Source organism: Pseudorca crassidens, chromosome 2 (genome assembly GCF_039906515.1).
Source record: "Pseudorca crassidens isolate mPseCra1 chromosome 2, mPseCra1.hap1, whole genome shotgun sequence".
Classification (NCBI taxonomy): domain Eukaryota; kingdom Metazoa; phylum Chordata; class Mammalia; order Artiodactyla; family Delphinidae; genus Pseudorca; species Pseudorca crassidens.
In genome coordinates this window covers 110,945,356-110,967,807 of record NC_090297.1, presented here as the reverse complement: position 1 = coordinate 110,967,807, position 22,452 = coordinate 110,945,356, and the positions used below count along the sequence as shown (strand labels likewise).

Here is a 22,452-nt window from a genome sequence, read left to right as displayed (position 1 = left end):
TCCAATCTTATGGGTTTTTCATCTTTTATTATTGTTATACAAGTTCTTCATGTATCCTAAATACAAGTCTTTTTGAGATACGTGATTTTCAAAACTTTTCTTCCATCTTATGGATTGTCTTTCACTTTCTTTTTTGATTGTTTTGCAATTTTTAATTGAAGTATATTTGATTTACAATGCTGTGTTAATTATTGCTGTACAGCAAAGTGACTCAGTTATACATATATATACATTCTTTTTTTTTTATTTTTTATTGGACATACATATGCATTCTTTTTCATATTCTTTTCCATTAAGGTTTATCACAGGATATTGAATATCGTTCCCTGTACTATACAGTAGGGCTTTCTTGTTTATCCATTCTATATATACCAGTTTGCATCTGCTAATCCCAAACTGCCAATCCATCCATCTCCCACCGCCTCCCCCTTGGCAACCACCAGTCTATTAAAAATATGGAATGCTTCACGAATTTGCGGGTCAGCCTTGTGCAAGGGCTATGCTAATCTTCTCTGTATCATTCCAATTTTAGTATATGTGCTGCTGAAGCGAGTACTTTCACTTTCTTTTTTTAAACTTTCACTTTCTTGATGGTGTATTTTGAAGCACAAAAGGTTTTATTTAACAATATCCAATTCATCACTTCTGTTGTTGTTTTTGTTTGTATTTTTCATGTTATATCTAAGAAACCATTGTCTAATCCAAGGGCATGAGTATTTACGCTTTTGACTTCTTCTAAGAGTTTTGTAGTTTTAGTCCTTACATTTAGGCCTCTAATCCATTTTGAGTTTATTTTTGTATATCGTGTGAAGTTGGAGTCCATCTTCATTCTTTTGCATGTGGATATCCAGTTGATCCAGCACCATCTATTAAAAAGATTATTCCTTCTCCTTTGAATCATCTTGGCACTCTTGTTGAAAATCTATTAACCATAAATGTGAGGATTTATTCCTGGGCTCACAAATCTCTTCAATTAATCCATACGTCTGTCCTTATGCCAGTACCATACTATCTTGATTACTGTAGCTTTGTGGTAAGTTTTGAAATTGGGAAGTATGTGTCCTCCAACTCTATTCTTCTTTTTCAATATTGTTTTGGCTATTCTGAGTCCCTTGCATTTGCATATGAATTTTAGGATTCCTTTGTCAATTTCTGCAAAGAAACTAGCAGGGTTTTTTTGTTTGTTTTTTTGGTTTTATTGCAGTACGCGGGCCTCACAATGCTGTGGCCTCTCCCATTGCGGAGCACAGGCTCCGGACGCGCAGGCTCAGTGGCCATGGCTCACGGGCCTAGCCGCTCCGTGGCATGTGGGATCTTCCGGGACCGGGGCACGAACCCGTGTCCCCTGCATTGGCAGGCGGACTCTCAACCACTGCGCCACCAGGGAAGCCCCTAGCAGGGGTTTTGACAGGAATTTCATTGAATCTGTAGATTCATTTGGAGAGCATTACCATCTTAACAATATTGTCTTCTGATTCATGAACGTGAGCTATCTTTCCATTTATTTAGGGTTTCTTTAATTTCATTCAACAATTTTTGTAGTTTAGAGCAGTGGTCCCCAAGCTTTTTGGCACCAGGGACTGGTTTTGTGGAAGACAATTTTTCCACAGATGGGGTTGAGAGGGTGTGTGGGGGGATGTTTCAGGCAGTAATGCGAGCGATGGTTCAGTCGGTAACGTGAGCGATGGGGAGCGGCAGATGAAGTTTTGCTCCCTTGCCCGCCTCTCACCTCCTGCTGTGCGGCCCGGTTCCAAACAGGCCGCGGACCGGTACTGGTCCGTGGCCCAGGGGTTGGGAACACCTGGTTTAGAGTATACACTTGCACTCCTTTTGTTAGATTTATTCCTAAATATTTTATTCTTTTTGATGCTATCATAAAGATAATTATTTATTTCATTTTCAGATTGTTGCTCTTGTATAGAAATACAGCTGATTTTTGCATGTTAATCTTGTATCTTACAACACTGCTGACCTCATTTATTAGATCTAATAGTTTTTTTGGTGGGTTCCTTAGGGTTTTCTATACACAAGATAATGTCATCTGAAAATAGAGACAGTCAGACTTCTTCTCCCTTTCCAATCTGGATGCCTTCTTTTTGTCTTCTTGACTAGTTTCCCTAGCTAGAACCCCCAGCACAATGTTCAGTAGAAGTGGCAAGGACAGACATCTTGTCTTATGACTGATCTTAGGGGCAAAGCTTCCAATCTATAACTATTAAGTATGATATTGGATGTGGATTTTCATAGATGCCCTATATAGGTTGAGGAAGTTTAGTCTGTGAAATGTTTTTATCACCAAAGAGTTTCACGTTTTGTTCAATGTTCTTTCTGTATCTGTTGAGATGATTGTGTGTTTTTCTCCCTTTTATTCTATTAATATGGTGTGTTACATTGATTGATTTTCATGTGTTGAACCAACCCTGCATTCCTGGGATAAATTCCATTTGTTTATCCTGTATAAACCTTTTTATATACTCCTTCAGCTTGCTAGTATTTGGTAGAGGATTTTTGCATCTATATTCAGAAGAGATTTTAATCTGTAGTTTTACTTTCTTGTGGTATCTTTGGTTTGGTATCAGAGTAATACTGGCCTCACAGAATGAGTTGGGAAGTATTAACTTCCCTTCTACTTGTTTGAAGAGTTTGTGAAGAATTGGTATTCATTACTCTTTAAACATTTGGTACAATTCACCAGTGAAGCTATCTGGGCCTAGGATTTTTGTTGTGGGATATTGTGTTGTTTTTTTAAATTACTTATTCAATCTCTTTACATGTTATAGATCTAGTCAGATTTTTTATTTCTTATTGAGTCAGTTTTGCTTGCTTGTATATTTTGAATTTTCCTATTTCATTTAGGCTTCATTTAGGTCCTCAGAGTTTTTGTGTCCAGAACTTTTATAGGGGTTTTATTACATAAACATGATTATTAAATCATTGACCACATGTTTAAACTTGACTTCTAACCCCCCTCCCCTCCCTGGAGGTCAGGTTGGTATCACCTGGCTCAAAGTCCCATCACTATAATTACATGGCTGGTTTTTCTAGCATGACCAGCCCCCATCCTGAGTCACCTTATAAGTATAAACTCAAGTGTGATCCAAGGGGTCCATCATGAATAACAGATACACTCCTATCACTCAGGAAATTCCAAGGGTTTAGGGTTGCTTCTCAAGAACTGGGGACAAAGACCAGCCAATTTCTTTCTTTTATTTATTTATTTATGGCTGCATTGGGTCTTCGTTGCTGCACGCGTGCTTTCTCTACTTGCAGCGAGTAGGAGCTACTCTTCATTGTGGTGCATAGGCTTCTCATTGTGGTGGCTTCTCTTGTTGCGGAGCACGGGCTCTAGGCATGCAGACTTCAGTAGTTGTGGCACGCGGGCTCAGTAGTTGTGGACATGGGCTCTAGAGCGCAGGCTCAGTAGTTGTGGCTCATGGGCTACTTGCTCCACGGCATGTGGGATCTTCCCGGACCAGGGTACGAACCCATGTCCCCTGCATTGGCAGGCGGATTCTTAACCACTGCGCCACCAGGGAAGTCTGTCAAGATCAAATTTAGATCAAAAATTTAAAACAGGTATAAAAGACGTTCTGGGGGACATTTGGGGAAATTGAAATATTGACTATACAGTGTGTAACACTGAATTAATGTTAATATTCTTATGTGTGATAATGTAGTTTTTGCTACTCATTCTTAGGAAATGCATGCTGAAATATTTAGGGGTAAAGTGCCATGATACCTAAATCATTTGGAAAAAAAAAAAGACACACACACATACAAATACGGACACAGAGAGTATGAAAGTAGAGGGAGAGATAGAGAAAGCAAATGGTGGATTGAGATGAAGTATATATAGGTATTCACTCTACCATTCTTTTATGGTATTCACTATACCATATCTGTACCTTTGAAAACTGTCAAAGAAAAAATATTGGGAGAAAACATGATCCCTGGCTTCAGGAATGTCTTACCACCTCTTAAACTATTGTTTATTTTCTTTTTTTACTTTTTATTTTAATACAGATTCCTGTATCAAGCCTGAGAGACACAGTCCTGGAACTGGTAGTGTTTGATCAACACAGGAGAAAGTTTGATAATTTCAGTTCACTGATGCTAGAATGGAAATCCTCAAATGAAACACTAGCTCATTTTGAAAATTACAATTCAATGGAGATGGTAGCAAAGGATGATGGCAGTGGGCAGACCCGGCTACATGGTATTGTAAATATTTATGAACCTTTCATATATCTACTAAATGGTTCTGCACTAAATATTTCCTTGTGGGTGACAGTCTATTTATCCTGTCTCACCTTTCACCTTCGATCTTCGTATTTTTTAGAAAACATAAAGGTAGATTCCCTTGTTTGCAAAGCTAGGGCCTAGAGTCCAACGTTTCTCACAAGAACACAAAATTAATTTTAAAATGTATTGGTTACCTATTATTTACCTAAAACTTTGGAAATATTATTCATTTGTTAGGCTGTGTTTATTGAGTGGCTACTACATGTAAAGCCGTCTGCTAGGCACTTGGAGATATAATGGTAAATGAGACACTCACAGCTTTTGCCCTCATAGACTTACAGTCCAGTTGGGGAAACTGGACTTTAAACATTACATTGTGTTAGGTGTTTTGAAGGGCAAATATGGGATTCATTAAGAGCTTATAACAGGAGAACCTAACCTAGTTTAGATCAGAGAAGACTGCCCTAAGAAAGTTGCATGTACTCTGAGACCTGAAGAGATGGCAGAAAGAGGAAATAGAGAGAAAGAACTAAATAAGTGAAGTGAGACTGACTTAGAGACGGGGCAAGAGGCACAAGATGAGGTTCTAAGAGGGCAACAAGCCCTCAGGGGCAGTAGCCCGTCAAGCCTTTGCTTGTATCACATTTGCTGAGGTCCTATTCTCCAAAGCAAGTCACCTGGCCAAAACCAGAGTCAAGGTAGGCCAGGACTACTCAAGAGCATGGATACCATCAGGCATGATTCACCACAAGACATTAATATAACAATCTAGGGCTTCCCTGGTGGCGCAGTGGTTGAGAGTCCGCCTGCCGATGCAGGGGATGCGGGTTCATGCCCCGGTCCGGGAAGATCCCACGTGCCGTGGAGCAGCTGGGCCCTGCGCATCCGGAGCCTGTTGCTCTGCAACAGGAGAGGCCACAACAGTGAGAGGCCCACGTACTGCAAAAAATAAAAAAATAAATAAAAAAAATAACAATCTACCACAAATCAATCCCAAAAGTAAAGAAGACAGTGGCACAAAGGGTAACTTTTAGGTTTCTGGTATGAGTATTTGGTAACTATTCTTTTCTTCTAACTTTTTATTTTATATCGGAGTATAGTTGATTAATAATGTGTTAGTTTCAGGTGTACAGCAGAGTGATTTAGTTATACATATACATGTGTCTGTTCTTTTTCAAATTCTTTTCCCATTTAGATAACTATTCAATTCAATAAGAAACATTAAAGAAATAAGATTTAAGCTTTCCCTTACCCACAGGGAGTTTATACTCAGGACAAGTTTAAGGGCTTAACTAGAGAATATGATAACATAATATTAATATGTATATGATACTATAACACCAGAATACCAATAATATGATACAGTTAATGTAAAAAGTGGTAGGGAAGAAAGAGATGCTCCTTATATCTGTAACAATCAATCACCAAATACCATCCATTCTATTTTCTAAAGGTTTTCTCTCTTCCTCTCTAACTTTATCACTAATGTCCTCATAACCTCTATCCTACATCACCATAGTAGCCTCCTAACTGATCTCAATGTGTCTCTCCTACCCTCTAATCCACCCTCCATACTACTGTCCAGAATGATCTTTCTTTTCTTTTTTAAAAAAATTTATTTATTTATTTATTTTGGCTGCGCCGGGTCTTAGTTGCAGCATGCGGGATCTTTAGTTGCAACATGTGGACTCTTAGTTGTGGCATGCAAATTCTTAGTTGAGGCATGCATGTAGGATCTAGTTCCCTGACCAGGGATCGAACCCGGGCCCCCTGCATTGGGAGCACAGAGTATTACCCACTGGACTACCACGGAAGTCCCCAGAATGATCTTTCTAAAATACAAATCTGGGGACTTCCCTGGTGGTCCAGTGGTAAAGAATCTGCCTTACAATGCAGGGAACATGGGTTCAATCCCTGGTCAGGGAACTAAGATCCCACATGCTGCAGGGCAACTAAGCCCGCAGTGACACGTATTGTCATTGTGTCTTTCTGGATAAAGTTCATATGTTGCAGCTTAACATACCGACCCCTGCCTACTTCTTTGGCTTCATTTCTTATTACCACCCACATGTATTCTACATTTTTCTCATACTCAACAATTTTAGATCCTTAACCATGAAAAGTCTTGTCATACCTCTTTCCTTTGCATATGTTTTATTTTCTCTTTACTTGCATCTTCACTAGGCTAAAATCTTCCTCTAGTAATCTAGGAGTTTTCTGTTCCTCTATATTCCCAATCTAAGGAGAATATTCCTTCTTTGTGCTCTTATATATTCTGTATTATGTGCTCTGTACATACTTCTATAATAGTACTTATCACACTGTATTGCAGTGGTTGGTTTACCTCTCAGCCACCCTTCTAAGCTGTGGGTTTCTTTGAAGGCAAGAACTGTGTTGTTTTCTTCTTCATCTCTGTATCCTAATTACTTGTCATAGTGCCTAGCATATAGTTAGGCCCTTAATAAATCTTTGTTGAATGAAAGAATGTAACATCATGAGAAAATGCTTTACAGTTTTACGCATGATCATCATGTGTTGAGGATAAAATAAGAGTTGTCCTAAGTAAAGTGGCACATTCATGTTAGTTAAATTAAAAAGAAAGAAAAAAGAATGAATGAGTAAAGCAGGGTCAGATTATGGACAGCTTCAAATACTAGTTTAAGTAGTTTGAATTGCTCTAATAAGGACTAGTTAGCGATTAAAAAAAATTTTTTTTTTCATTTAAAATTTTTGAGTAAGGGACTGACGTGACATTTACATACACAAAACAGATTAGAAGCATGAAAAGTCCCAAAGGACAATCTCTTTATTTCTCACTTTTATTTTTAAATCAAACAAAAATTTTCCCATACCCTCTTGTCAGCTTATTTTTAGACTCACAAACCATTAGAGCTGGAAAGAATTTTAGATTTTGTCTGTCCCAACCCCTCATTTAATAAAGGAACTGAGAAATAAAGTGATTGCCCAAGGTCACATAGGAATATAATTGCAGAGTCAGCATAGAACCCCAGTTTTCTGTTTCTTGTGTATTTCCTTATTCACTGTTTTTTGGGTTTGTTTTTGTTTTTCTCCCTGAAATAAAACACCATTTGGAAAAAATTAGGGCAGATTTTTGGTTTTCTAGAGACACTTTTGTATTCTACATGTTATTGTTTCTCACAGGGTACTTTTTTGCATGTCTCCAGGTCAAAGAATCCTTAAAGTACATCAGATAAAAGGGACTGTACTCATTGGAGTCAATTTTGTGGGCTATTCAGAGAAGGAAAGTCCAAAGGTAAATGGAGACTATTATATAAAAAATATTAATTAACTGAAATTTAAGGCTCCTTAGAAGTCATTTATATAACTGATGTAAATCTGAGAACTATGCACCTCTATGAATCTGTTATCTTTGGCACTTGAAAGAGTACTGGAATCTTCACTCACTGAACTGAGGAATTAAAAGTTTGTATTTACCTTTGTGGTTCTTATTACATTTCTAGGAACTTTCCAACTTGCCCAGATCTGCAGCTGTAGAGCTGCTCCTGGTAGATGATGTAACAGTATCGCCTGAGAATGCTACCATCTATAACCACCCTGATGTGAAGGTAGAAGCTATACAGGTCTAGCTAAATGGAATCATATTGGAGGGGAGAGGTTATTAAAATTAATAGTATAACAATAAAAAAGCTCACTTATGTGTTGAAAATCAGCGATTCACATATATAATGCATATATAATAATTATCCTTAGCAAGTAATACTTTAATAGTCATATTTTGTCTTTTGTCCACTGACCGTAATCTTTTAATTTCATACTCTTTCTTAGGTAAGTAGAAGTTATTTTCTTTGAATTTTTTATAAACCAAAGGGAACAGAATATTGTTTGTCTGATTTTTCCATAGGAAATATTTAGCCTTGTGGAAGGATCTGGTTATTTTTTAGTCAACAGTAGTGAGCAAGACATTGCCACCATCACTTACCTGGAAGCAGAAAGCTCTGTCCAGGTGAGTTCTAGAGATATTCCCAGACTGATGGTCTCAGGTCAAAGCTCATTCTTAGGAGAATGATTGGAAAATTTTTATTGGGTGTCTCAAACTTGTTACAAAAAATAACATTTGTGTCTTTTTCCTTTTTTAACCTACATCATAGATTCTTCAAGAAAAAAAGAAGGTTTTTTTGTTTGTTTTTTTCTGTAACTAGCTACAATATGTGGCAATTTTTGGCTCTGATTGAACGGAAACAGTGTAGGAGACATCTAATTATAAGATTTCCATTAAAAGAAGGTTAATTTTTATAAATTTAAAAGCACAGAACTGTGTGGATAGTTAGATATACTATTGACTTTATAATTTGAGTATATGGTATTTTCAGCCAGGACATGGCAACTTAAAATATTAAGCTGACTCCATAGTCAATATGCCAAGAGATTTGCTTTTAGTTGACTTGTAATAATAAAAAAATATATTATATTAACATACGTATTTATTTCCTTCAAAGAGCTCAAAGGAATGTAACTTACTGTAGTCATAATGTTGCTTTTTAAAAGAGGAGATTGAGGCCCTATGGGCAAAGCATGTGAAAAACCATGCTGCTGTGCAGGAGCTGTAGTACAAGAAGGAAAAACAAAGTATCAGTCCACCCAGTATTTTCTCTCCCTCCTTGTGATTGCATATAAATGTACATGATTTTCTTCCTGAATCCTTTCCCTGTTCATAATTAAGAAGCTGGATATATATGTTGGATTCTGCTTGAAATCAATCAATTTAAACTCTGCTCTTTATCAGTTAGTATTTGTTAAGGGTACATATTTTGCCACAAACTGAAACATCACTTTAAGGGTACATATTGTGCTATGCCTGAAACATATAATGGGACCTCTCAGAGTTCCCATCACAAAGAAAGTAAGATATTGTATTTTCCACTTTGGGTGGAAATAATTGCTATGATTATGCTTGGAGCATGTTTGCTTCTTTACCCAGCTACCATCTTCTTCCTTCTAGTTAGTTCCAGTACATCCAGGATTTCTCAGCTTGGAGGTCTATGACCTGTGTTTGGCTTTCTTGGGTCCAGCAATGGCTCACCTCACGGTGTCAGACATGCAAGAGCTGGAGCTTGATTTGATTGATAAGGTGAGAGATGTTTGCTTTCTCTCTTAAATGAAGCAGGCGTCATTCTCACTCGTTAGCATCACCTAATATAGTCTGTGCTCAGCTACCATGTGTGTATACCAGGCCCTTTGATGATATTAATGGAAATACCTGCCCTTAAAGAACACAATTCCAACACTAAACATGATGAAGATAAATAGAGTGTTAAAGCACAACTTAGGGACTTCCCTGGTGGTCCAGTGTTTAAGACTCCATGCTTCCAATGCAGTGGGTGTGGGTTCGATCCCTGGTCAGGATACTAAGATCCCATGTGCCACAGGGCATGGCCAAAAAAAAAAAAAACAGTTAAAAAAAAAAGAACAACTTAAAAGAATACACATAGATTAGGCTTACTAGATCAAAGGCTGACCAGGAACATTTAGCATGAAAAAAAGAGCTTGCCACCTCTAAGAGTTAAACGGCCCTAGGTGAATGAGACATCTCTACTAAAATTACCTTTAAAAAATTATTTTTTTTAATTTTTGTTTTTTAACCACTAGGTTGAAATAGGTAAAGCTGTGTTAGCAACTGTGAGGGTTCTTGGCCCTTCCAAACGCCCGTTCCAAAATAAATACTTCAGGAACATGGAGCTCAAACTGCAGTTGGCTTCTGCCATTGTCACCCTGACGTGAGTACCATTTCAATACTCCTTTCTTGGGGACTTCCCTGGTGGTCCAGTGGTAAAGAATCCGCCTTAGGGACTTCCCTGGTGGTGCAGTGGTTAAGAATCCGCCTGCCAATGCAGGGGACACGGGTTTTATCTCTGGTCGGGGAATATCCCACATGCCGCGAAGCAACTAAGCCCGTGCGCCACAACTACTGAAGCCCGCGCACCTAGAGCCCGTGCTCCACAACAAGAGAAGCCACCTCAGTGAGAAGCCCACACACCGCAATGAAGAGTTGCCCCCTCTTGCTGCAACCAGAGAAAGCCCGCGCGCAGCAGTGAAGACCCAACACAGCCAAAAATAAATAAATAAATAAATTTATTTTAAAAACCAATCCGCCTTACAATGCAGGGGACGTGGATTAAATCCCTGGTCAGGGAACTAAGATCCCTCATGCCGCGGGGCAACTAAGCCCATGTGCCACAACTACTGAGCTTGTGTGCTTCAGCTAGAGAGCCTGCGTGCTGCAAACTACAGAGCCCACGCGCTCTGGAGCCTGTGTGCCACAACTGGAGAGAAGCCAGCGTGAAGATCCCGTTTGCCGCAACTAAGACCTGACGCAGCCACAAATAAATAAAATAAAATAAATAAATGATAAATAAATCTTTAAAAAATATACTTCTTTCTCCTTATGCTTAATACCACAAGAATATCCCTCCTGGTAGCCTGGTTAGCTCTCCCTTAGGTTATTTCAGATTTTCTTCTTTCCTTTTTTTGTAACGGTACCTTTCAGCCCATACTCTCTTCCCATATTCAGCTCTCTACAAAATACCCCTTCCAGATCCTCAGATGTCTTATTTTGGGCCTAAAATCATGTGTCTCATTAATATTTCCATTATATGAAACTTCTCCTTGGATGATATCCTTTGGGGGTGCTTCAGACTTGAGGACCTTTAAAAAATCTAGAAGTAGAGGCACTGGTATTGCCCTCTGCGAAAGGGAAGATACAGGAATTCTGAGGCAATTTAGCATTTGCAGTTTTGCCAGTCTATGTTTATATTGCTCTTATCCCTTTGGAGACCAAGAACAAATTTTTGCCCTTCAGGAGCCTTCTGCCATTGCTATGAACTTTGTCTTGACTCTGGAAGTTATTTTCTGGTAGTTCCTTCTAAGCTGAGTTAATATGAGCAGAAGATTGGGAATTCCCTGGTGGTCCAGTGATTAGGACTCTTCACTTTCAGGGCCGTGGGCCCGGGTTCAATCCCTGGTCGGGGAACTAAGATCCCACAAGCTGCACCACATGGCCAAAAAAAAAAAAAAAGAAAAGAAAAGAAAGCAGAAAATGTTAAGCACCTTAGAAAGATGCATAACTGTCCACTCTTAAAACCAAATTTTTCTCACCTAGAAATCTGTGGGTCTTTGCAGGCTAATGGAGAAACAGGACGAATACTCTGAAAATTATATCCTTCGAGCTATCACTATTGGGCAAACCACACTTGTAGCTATTGCCAGGGACAAGATGGGGAGAAAATTCACGTCGGCTCCTCGGCAAATTGAAGTAAGGAAATTATCTCATCCAAAATTCATACTTCGTCTTCTTTATAAATTTTATAAATTTCCAGTGGTTAGGACTCTGCGCTTTCACTGCTGAGGGCGCAGGTTCCATCCCTGGTCCGGGAACTAAGATCCCGCAAGCTGTGAGGCATGTCCAAAAAAAAAAAAAAAGTAGAAAAGAAAGGTAATTGTAAATATAATCTTTTTTTATTTATTTTTTACATCTTTATTGGAGTATAATTGCTTTACAATGGTGTGTTAGTTTCTGCTTCATAACAAAGTGAATCAGTTATACATATACATATGTTCCCATATCTCTTCCCTCTTGCGTCTCCCTCCCACCCACCCTCCCTATCCCACCCCTCCAGGCGGTCACAAAGCACCTAGCTGATCTCCCTGTGCTACGCGGCTGCTTCCCACTAGCTATCTACCTTAACGTTTGGTAGTGTATATATGTCCATGCCTCTCTCTCGCTTTGTCACAGCTTACCCTTCCCGCTCCCCATATCCTCAAGTCCACTCTCAAGTAGGTCTGTGTCTTTATTCCTGTCTTACCCCTAGGTTCTTCATGACATTTTTTTCCCTTAAATTCCATATATACGTGTTAGCATACGGTATTTGTCTTTCTCTTTCTGACTTACTTCACTCTGTATGACAGACCCTAGGTCCATCCACCTCATTACAAATAGCTCAATTTCGTTTCTTTTTATGGCTGAGTAATATTCCATTGTATATATGTGCCACATCTTCTTTATCCATTCATCCGATGATGGACACTTAGGTTGTTTCCATCTCCAGGCTATTGTAGATAGAGCTGCAATGAACATTTTGGTACATGACTCTTTTTGAATTATGGTTTTCTCAGGGTATATGCCCAGTACTGGGATTGCTGGGTCGTATGGTAGTTCTATTTGTAGTTTTTTAAGGAACCTCCATACTGTTCTCCATAGTGGCTGTACCAATTCACATTCCCACCAGCAGTGCGAGAGTGTTCCCTCTTCTCCACACCCTCTCTAGCATTTATTGTTTCTAGATTTTTTGATGATGGCCATTCTGACTGGTGTGAGATGATATCTCATTGTGTAAATATAATCTTAATGACCACTTTTATTACAGTGAGTGGATACGTAATAACTTATTTAATCATTCTCACTTAAGTAATTTATAATTTTTTGCTATTATAAATAAAATTTGCATTTATAAATAAAATACATTTTTGTATATAACTTCATTGTACATAATTAGGATTTTTTTCCTTAGAATAAGCTACGTGATCATTTACTATGAACCTGACTGTAGTTAATCACTGTTGTCCTTTTGGTTTTCTCCTTCAAGGTGTTTCCTCCATTCAGACTTGTTCCAGAGAAAATGACACTGATTCCAACTAATATGATGCAGGTGATCCAAAAGCCAGAAATGAGGCTTTCTCCCCATCCCACCTCTGCTCCACCCCAACACACACATACACATACACCTCTTCTTGTTGACCTTCCCTTGTCTACTCTCAGCCAAGTACAACAGGATTTGATAAAGAAGAAAATTAGTATTTTCTTTGTTCTATGAGAAACATGGTATGAACTACTTCTTGGAATCCCATGGATCATTTATAGCACTTCCATCTCATGTGCATTTGAGGTGATGTGGCATATGCTGGTTGGAAAGTGGGGGAAGATGAAAAAGTCGAGTTACTTGGACAAAAGGTTGGGAAAGGAGATGTGACTTCTCCCCATGGTCCAGGCATTCACTGGTGTGTTTACATTCCAGGTAATGTCTGAAGGTGGCCCTCAGCCTCAATCTATCATTCACTTCTCCATCAGTAATCAGACCGTGGCTGTTGTTAATAGGAGGGGCCAAGTTACAGGGAAGGTAGTTGGCAGAGCTGTGGTCCATGGCACCATCCAGACAGTAAATGAAGATACTGGAAAAGTCATTGTGTTTTCCCAGGTATTGGTTCTTTGTTCTGCTCTGCTTCTACTCCTCCATCTGGGAATCACTGGGAGGTAGAGGAAGAAATAGTGATGGGGAGGGTGTCAACAGCCCAGGGAAGTCTTTTCAGTCCCCTCATTTGGTATTCTCTTAACCAGGCATGGGAAATATGTAATCTTCAGTGAAAAACCCACAGAGTATTCGCATTGTTATAAGACATAGTCCCTATACTTAAGGAATTGTTTCAAGAACAAATACAAAACAAAAACAAACAAACAAAAAACCTATATCTATGGCATGTTTGTTGTTGTTGTTGAATGCCCCAAACAACAACAAACAAACTAGTTATCATAAGCATCCACCCCACAGACACTCCCTCTTAGCCTAAGCTTGCTCTCCACCCTGTTGAGCAGGATGAAGTGCAGATTGAAGTTGTGCAGCTAAGGGCTGTTAGGATCCTTGCAGCTGCAACTCGACTCATCACAGCTACTGAGGTCAGTAGGATGGCTCTGTTCCAGGTTCATTACTTTGATAATGCCAGCTGGACAGGATGTATAGCACAAAACCACTCTTCATTTTCAGATGCCAGTTTATGTCATGGGAGTGACCAGTACCCAGACCCCTTTCTCCTTCAGCAATGCCAACCCTGGGCTCACATTCCATTGGTCCATGAGCAAAAGGGACGTATTGGATCTAGTGCCCAGGCATTCAGAGGTATAAACTTATCTGTTTATTATATTACCTTAGGGATCTTGATACTAAATTTACTTTATTTCATCATAAGTTTTAGACTAACTCACTTCTAAACTACACAATATTATTACTTACTCTTTTTCCAATTGTTCTGTGAATGCTGGAAACCTGAAAATCATATGAAGAAACCAAATTTGAGTATTCAGATAATACTATATGATGTTTAACATACTTTGCTGTAAAGAGCTCTCAACAAAGCAATGCTTCCTTTGATGTATTTGTTGTTGTATAATGTTGTATTTGTGAGCAGATACTGTGTTACATGAATAACACATTATGAATATAAAGTATTTATACATAAAGTTTAAATATATAATCTTTCAACATGTTCAGACACAATTATATTAATAATCATGTTTGTAGTGCATGATGGGCAGTTGACATTAAGAAAGGTGGTTGCGGGCTTCCCTGGTGGCGCAGTGGTTGAGAGTCCGCCTGCCGACGCAGGGGACACGGGTTCGTGCCCTGGTCTGGAAGATCCCACATGCCGCGGAGTGGCTGGGCCCGTGAGCCATGGCCGCTGAGCCTGCGCGTCCAGAACCTGTGCTCCGCAACGGGAAAGGCCACAGCAGTGAGAGGCCTGCATACCGCAAAAAAAAAAAAAAAAAAGGTGGTTGCTGAGCACACTCCTGGGCCCACACTACTAGGAGCTGGGGAAGAACTGGAATCCTACCTTGAGCATGAAGGGTGCCATGGGTGTCATGGGGCTGTTGTGGGCCACCAACTGGCAGCTGATTCTGGACCTTATATCAATGGCAAATTTAAGAAGGACAATTAATTAAACTCCTCCACGGTTCCCTTTGGTGGTACCGGCTCCTCCCAATTCACCTGCTGCATCTGGAATGGTCAAAGCCCTCAGGATGGCTATTGAGGAAATCCACACTGCAACATGAGGCTTTATGTTTTTTAAAATAGCTTTGATGTTTTAATACATATAGCACTAAACCTTACTCTGAAACCTGAAAAAGAAAAAAAAAAAAAAGAGGTGGATGCTACAAACTTTACCTACTTCACAACGTTGTTACCTGATCATCAGTTTAATGGAACCCACCCAAGATGGTCCAGGATCAGTGGCAGCCACTTAGGTCTGAGCTTTACCTTAGGAAGAAGGAACCTGGGGCCAAGGTACCCAGTAGGTCACAACTCAGTGCCCACAAAAACAAAGAATTAGACCTTGAGAGAGATCAGAGTGGTTACAGAAGCTAGAATTAGGTCATTTCTGGAGCCAGCTAAAAAGAAAAGTCTGGAAAAAATTTAAAATTTCCAATTTTCTTAAAATATCCTAGATCTGTAATCTAGGGAAACTCTAGTGGTTGAGTCTTCTAGGGAAACTCTAGTGGTTGAGTCTTCTATCTGTCATGGACTGCACAGAGCCTGGTTATACTTGGAACTGAGGAGAGATAGAACTGTACTTAGTTTGGTAGAGTTCTGCAGAAGGATTTGGCTTTTTTTCTTGAATAGCAAATAGGAATTGTGTGAAAGGAGGGGATGGCCTAGGTCTTAGCATCTATTCTACTTCTCCCTTCCTCTAATTTTCTTATCTAAATAATCACTCTAACGGAAGAAATGATTGAGAGCCATACAAAGATTTTCTTCCCCTGCCTTCGACCTCAATAGAAAGGTCTCTAATGCCCTACAAGGTAGACTTCCTGCACTGTGGTGTCACCATTTAGAAATTCACTTGGATTAAACAATTATAAACCACTCATTCTTTAGCATAAGACTTGCTTCCAGACAATTGATTGAAATCTGCACAAAGGAGATGGGAATTTTTATGTAGGGGAGAAGGGAAAGGTGAATTTGGAACTTGGAACTCTGTATGAGTCAAGAGAGTGAAGGAAGGTCTTGAGCGCTCCAGACAGCAAAAATGCAGAGGAGATAGAACATGAAATGAGTGCCAAAAAGGTAGGCAAGTGCCTACTTCAATATTTGCCTTAGGGGACTTCCCTGGTGGCGCAGTGCTTAAGACTCCGCGCTCCCAATGCAGGGGGCCTGGGTTTGATCCCTGGTCCAGTAACTTGATCCCACATGCATGCTGCAACTAAGAGTTCGCATGCCATAACTAAGGAACTGGCGAGCCGCAACTAAGGAGCCCGCCTGCCACAACTAAGACCTGATAAACAAACAAACAAATAACTAAATAACATTTGCCTTGGTGTTGGCCCTCCCTTCCCTCTTACCAGAAATCTGTCAAGGCCTAATCCTTATCCAATCTAGACTAGAATGGTGAGTGAAGCAAGTGAGGAAATGGTCAGCTAGTTTAACACAATCCTAAAACAACAGCTTCCCTTTCTTCTCCTCTTCCTTCCTTGCTACCACTCTGAACTCCAGGAGTAGATTACCTCACTTCTCTCATCTCAAGTTCTACTGTTTCAACCTACTGAGGATACCCCTTCCTTCATTTCCATTCTTCTCCTATCAATGAATTGACTTCTTGCAAGATAAGAATTCTTGCATAGGGGTCTTTCCAGAATTAGTTGAGCACTGAACACAGAAGTTTACTTTAGGGGTGACTGTGTTTCTGGGAATATGAAAATAAACAAATATGAAAATAAACCCTGGGGGAATTCTCTGGTGATCCAGTGGTTAGGACTTGGCACTTTCACTGCAGGGGCTCGGGTTCAATCCCTGGTTGGGGAACTAAGATCCCACAAGCCTCAAGGTGCAGAGAAAGGAAGGAAGGAAGGAAGGGAGGAATGAAGGAAGAGAGAGAAAGAAAGAAGGGAGGGAGGAAGGAGGGAGGGAAGGAAAGGAGGAAGGAAGGGGAGGGGAGGGGAGGGAAGGGAAGGGAAGGGAAGGGAAGGGAAGGGAAGGGAAGGGAAGGGAAGGGGAGGGAAGATAAGCCTGGAACTCTAATTTTTCTAGATAGCTATTTTCAACAAAGAGGGAAGGGCACAGTGTTCATTCATGAATATTTCTTAATCCTTCCCTTTACCGTCTAGGTTTTTCTACAACTCCCAGCAGAGAATAACTTTGCCATGGTTGTCCACACAAAAGCAGCTGGTCGGACCAGTATCAAAGTCACTGTCCGCTGTATGAACAGTTCCTCTGGGCAGTTTGAGGGGAATTTGTTGGAACTGTCTGATGAAGTTCAGATCCTGGTAAGGTCCCAAAGCTAAATCTTGTTTCTGTATATCAAGGAGAAGAAAGTTATATTCTCTTACCATCCATGAAGAGCTTAGTCTGTATAGAGATAGAGAAATTGCTAAAGGGATCTCTGGAATAGGCTTATGGTTTCTAGATCTTTGTTATTCCTGCTAATTGCTTCTATGAGCAATTAGAAACTACATTAGAAACTACAGCACATGCACTCCCCTCAACTCCCAACGCAGTGAATACAGTATATGAACACATAATAACTAAAGAGGAATTAATTTCTGATTTGTTCTGCCTAACACAGATATTATGATACAGTCCACTTAGCTATACTCACAGGTAGAATGAAATCCTATCCTAACTTCTGGTAAGGTATGAGAGTACAAATAGTTTCTACAGATGTTCTCAAGCTGAAAGCTACATGGCCCTATTGTTTTTAGAACTCAAAGAAAAACTGTTTTTTGTGTGGGGCAAATAAGTTTCTCTACCTCTGAATTTGGGACTAATTTTTTTTTCTTTCCTTTATTTTGGCTTTGGTTCCCTGATTCAGTGAGGGTAGAGGAAAAAGCACTTTACCAGAAGGCAGAAGACCAGAATAGTGCCCTTGCTAATTAAATACTACAGGTTCTTCATTCTCAAATCTCTTTTCAGGTTATTAGAACTAAAATTAGAAATTTCAATGGGACTTCCCTTGTGGTGCAGTGGTTAAGAATCCGCCTGCCAATGCAGGGGCACAGGTTCGAGCCCTGGTCCGGGAGGATCCCACATGCCGCGGAGCAGCTGAGCCCGTGCGCCACAACTGCTGAGCCTGAGCTCTAGAGCCCACGAGCCACAAGTAGAGAAAGCCTGCACACAGCAACAAAGACCCAACACAGCCAAATATAAATAAGATAAATAAATTTATTTTAAAAAATTAGAAATTTCAAAATTATTTCATACCTAATATCTAAGTAATATAGGGGATGTGGTAAGTGTAAACTATGCCCAGTCCCTTGTAGTCAGAAGCAGGGCTAATATTAGGTTATATATTCTACACTACCTAAATAAGTTTTAAATGCCTGGCCCATTTTGGAAAGCAGAACTGTGGGACATTGGGCTAAATTGAAATTGGGCAGACTTGATTTGTAGTTGTCCATTTGTGAGTAAAGGTCATCATTTGTCTTTTCCGGAAATGAGGAAAACATCATTTTCTCATTCTAGGTGTTTGAAAAACTCCAACTTTTCTACCCAGAGTGCCAACCTGAACAAATTCTGATGCCCATGAATTCTCAGCTCAAACTCCATACCAACAGGTAAGGAGAATGGAGAAGAAGACAGGCCAGGATCCAACTTTACCCTCAGAGAAACACTGCACATGGAAAAAAACATTGCCTTCTAAGGTGATTTTTCTAACCCACAAATAATTTTTTTTAGTTGAAGTGAAATTCATATAACATAAAATTAAATTGTACAATTCACTGGCGTTTAGTACATACACAGTATTATACAACCATCACCTCTAGTTCCAAAACATTTTCATTACCACCAAAGGAGGCCCATACCCATTAAGCAGTCTCTCACCATTCTCCCCTTCTCTCAGTCCCTAGCAATCAACTAATCAGCTGTCTCTGTGAATTTAAATATTGTGTATTTCATGTAAATGAAATCATACAATACGTGACCTTTTCTGTCGGCTTCTTGCAGTTAACATGTTTTCGAGGTTCATCCACATTGTAGCATGTATTGGTACTTCATTCCTTTTCATGACTGAATGATATTCCATTGTATGAATGTAACACATTGTTTACCCAGTCATCTGTTGGTGGACTTTGGTTTGTTTTCCCCTTTTAGCTATTGTGGACTTTGGTTTGTTTTCCCCTTTTAGCTATTGTGGATAGTGCTGCTATGAACATTCACGTGCAAGTATTTGTTTGAATACAGTTGGCCCTTTGTATCCACCAGGGATTGGCTCCAGGACTCGCACTCCCACCAAAATCTGCAGATGCAAAAATCCAGTCTATAAAAATGGTGTAATATTTGCATATATGCACATCCTCCTGTATACTTTAAACTATTTCTAAATTACTTATAATACCTAATACAATGTAAACATTATGTAAATAACTGCCAGTCCAAGGCAAGTTCAAATTTTGCTTTTTGGAACTTTTTGAAATTTTCAGCCTGTGCTTGGTTGAATCTGCAGATGCAAAACCGATGGATATGAAAAGCTGACTGTACCTGTTTTCAATTCTTTTAACCAAATAATTTTTTAATGATAAATATGTAATAGTATTTAATTTTTAAAGAGATAAGCATAATCCAAAGGCTGACTTTTACCTGAGGAAAAAATAACTACACAACATGGAGAATGGCAAGCAGTTTTCTCAGAGTACAGCTAACAGTAATCCTGGCAATCGCTACTCCTTTCTTTCTTGTCAAACAGAGCCCCCAAGAGATGCCATTTGCTCCGTTTATTCCCTAGGGTAGGGGCCGCCTTTGTGAGTTCCCGTGTTCTCAAGTGTTTCCCTAATTCATCTGTCATTGAGGAGGACGGTGAAGGGCTCCTGAAAGCTGGTTCCATTGCAGGTACTGCTGTGTTGGAAGTCACTTCTATAGAACCTTTTGGAGTCAACCAAACAACTGTAACTGGGGTTCAGGTGAGTTCAGGGACTTACTCAAAAAAATAAAAGGAATACCATGGCCTTAAGAGGCAGATTTCCTTTTTTAAGAACTAGAAACTTCTCTGGAAGTCAGAAATGAACTGTAAGATAAGAGGACAATCTTGACATGAACCATCAAATTAAAGTGGACTTTACAGTCCTTGTTATAAAAGAGATTAGCCTCAAATTGGTATGAATGTCTTCTGAGCAGATTTGGCAAAAGGGTTGGTGTGGGAGAAGCGTAGAACCATTGCTATCAAAATTAGGCTTTGTTTTTAGAATTTTTTTTTTTAAATTAGAAGAGACCTTAGAGGTAAGTTAGTCTAAAACAAACAATGTTTTTTGTGTTAAAAATCTAGTATATTCCAGCTTCTGTGTTGCTCCTTTTACGTATATTATCTTTTTTAACTACCACAAAAACCCTATGAGATAGGCATTATTAGCCCTATTAAACTGATGATAAATATGAAACCTAGAATGATTAGATGAAGATATGAAATAATAAAGCTAGGATTCAAACCTGGACTTCCCTTACTGTATCACAGTTTATTTATCTCTTGCAGTGTGAAAACAAAATTTACAGTATTCTTGATAAATGATCAATTATTTAACAATAAATATTGACACTTGGCACAAAATAAGAAGAAATGCAGTCCTTTCCTCAAAAAGCTCCAGCTTCTTTTCACATTTCCACTGTTTTAGTAATTAAAAAGCCATTTCCTGTACTGTCATATTTTTTTTTTAACATCTTTATTGGGGTACAATTGCTTTACAATGGTGTGTTAGTTTCTGCTCCATAACAAAGTGAATCAGTCATACATAAACACATGTTCCCATATGTCTTCCCTCTTGCGTCTCCCTCCCTATGTCATATTTCTTTTTCACTCTGTCATCTGAAATCAAGAGCTAACTATTTCCTACAAAAGAAGAACACCATTTTTATCATTGATTATAAGTCTCAGAATATGGTCTCAGCTCCTCTCCAATGCATCCTTCTCTGTACTAGTAGGTTTTGTCTCCCACAGGTAGCACCAGTGACATACCTGCGAATGAGCAGCCACCCCAAGCTATACACAGCTCAAGGAAGGACCCTATCAGCCTTTCCCTTGGGCATGTCTCTCACCTTCACTGTTCAGTTTTACAATAGCGTTGGAGAGAAATTCCACACACACAATACCCAGCTTTATCTGGCTTTGAACAGGTATGGAAGGCAAAGGAATGGTGTTGACATTGTGGTAGACATCTTATTGATTAACCTGGTATTATCTAAAAGCTCCAATAAATTCCTCTCATATCCTGCAGTTGGAATCTGATCTTTCTTTCTTTCATTAAGATGGGGAAAAAAACAGAATTAGTTGTTCAATGAATAAAAACTTCAGTATGTTTTGAATTTGACAAGTCCTAGTTCATACAAAGCTCCTGTAGGGAGCCAATTGGAGTATTATCAAAAAGCCATACTAAAAAAAAAAAAAAAAAAAAAGCCATACTGAAAAAACAATTTTTTTTAATTAAAAAAAAAAAGCCTAGGGACTTCCCTGGTGGTCCAGTTAAGACACTGTGCTCCCAATGCAGGGGGCACAGGTTCGATCCCTGGTCAGGGAACTAGGTCCCACATGCCACAGCAAAGATCCCACGTGCTGCAACTAAGACCGGGCACAGCCTAATTAATTAATTAATTAATTAATAATGATTTTAAAAAAGCCTAGCTGGGCACTATATATATAAATGTAATAGACCTGATCCCTGGCCCTAGTTGCTTACTCTCCATTGTAGAACTCCATCTGAACTTTTGAGCTATTGAATATAAAATGTTGTGATAGGGTCTGCCTCCAGAACTGTTTCCTAACTATTGACTCTTTTCAGAGATTTCTACCTTTCATGTCTGCTTTCAGAGATGACCTGCTGCTTATTGGACCAGGGAATAGGAACTATACTTACATGGCTCAGGCTGTGAACAGAGGGGTGACACTTGTGAGGCTCTGGGACCAGAGACATCCCGGCATGGCAGATTATATTCCTGTTTCTGTAGAGCACGCCATCGAGCCAGACACCAAGCTTACCTTTGTCGGAGATGTCATCTGCTTCAGTACTCACCTCCTCAACCAGAATGGTTTGGATACCTTCCCTGTCTCAACCTCACAACTGACAGGATTAGAAAGCAACTCATCCCTTAGATGATTTTTTTTTTCCAAATTATCTAAAATCTAAGGGGCTCTCTGAGAAAGAAAATACTTTTGTGTGTTTTATTTTTCATGTTAACTGATAATTCTCAGTTTAGTGCCCATTTCTCTCCATAGCCAGCCAATTAGAGGTCAGCCAGTAATATTTACCAAGTGTGTACTGAATATATAGGCAGTGTAGAGTACTGTGCCTTCTCCTCCATTCCCGGCTTCTGAAGGAGGGTAACTGCTAAGCTGAACATCAGGAAAGGATGAAATAAAAGGAAAGGACAATAAGGCTTTAGTTCTAAGAACCAATTGTGTGTACACTGTTTTGTGAGGCACATCTGA

At 39.4% G+C, this 22,452-nt stretch overlaps 1 protein-coding gene, 1 long non-coding RNA gene, 1 other non-coding gene and 1 pseudogene across 3 annotated transcripts in view; 2 read left to right on the top strand and 2 right to left on the bottom strand.

The window, feature by feature from the left end:
- Positions 1 to 22,452, top strand: part of NUP210L (nucleoporin 210 like) — an 85,179-nt gene that overhangs the window by 46,435 nt on the left and 16,292 nt on the right. The window contains exons 17-32 of the mRNA XM_067727910.1: positions 4,024 to 4,216; positions 7,428 to 7,516; positions 7,725 to 7,829; positions 8,126 to 8,227; positions 9,224 to 9,352; positions 9,871 to 9,998; positions 11,401 to 11,533; positions 12,864 to 12,926; positions 13,293 to 13,472; positions 13,868 to 13,948; positions 14,037 to 14,168; positions 17,150 to 17,308; positions 18,504 to 18,595; positions 19,765 to 19,939; positions 20,968 to 21,143; positions 21,835 to 22,052. Of these exons, the coding sequence (XP_067584011.1) occupies positions 4,024 to 4,216; positions 7,428 to 7,516; positions 7,725 to 7,829; positions 8,126 to 8,227; positions 9,224 to 9,352; positions 9,871 to 9,998; positions 11,401 to 11,533; positions 12,864 to 12,926; positions 13,293 to 13,472; positions 13,868 to 13,948; positions 14,037 to 14,168; positions 17,150 to 17,308; positions 18,504 to 18,595; positions 19,765 to 19,939; positions 20,968 to 21,143; positions 21,835 to 22,052 (2,155 nt within the window). The remainder of the gene's footprint in view (positions 1 to 4,023; positions 4,217 to 7,427; positions 7,517 to 7,724; positions 7,830 to 8,125; positions 8,228 to 9,223; positions 9,353 to 9,870; positions 9,999 to 11,400; positions 11,534 to 12,863; positions 12,927 to 13,292; positions 13,473 to 13,867; positions 13,949 to 14,036; positions 14,169 to 17,149; positions 17,309 to 18,503; positions 18,596 to 19,764; positions 19,940 to 20,967; positions 21,144 to 21,834; positions 22,053 to 22,452) is intronic.
- Positions 450 to 556, bottom strand: LOC137220255 (U6 spliceosomal RNA). Its single transcript, XR_010941567.1, has one exon. It is a non-coding gene; the product is annotated as a U6 spliceosomal RNA (small nuclear RNA).
- LOC137219415 (uncharacterized) lies at positions 6,776 to 14,268 on the bottom strand. The gene is made up of 5 exons (XR_010941117.1): positions 12,170 to 14,268; positions 11,377 to 11,670; positions 8,743 to 8,825; positions 8,204 to 8,277; positions 6,776 to 7,314 (listed from the first exon to the last, which is right to left on the bottom strand). It is a non-coding gene; the product is annotated as an uncharacterized lncRNA (long non-coding RNA).
- LOC137212616 (cytochrome b-c1 complex subunit 10 pseudogene) lies at positions 14,439 to 15,206 on the top strand (annotated as a pseudogene).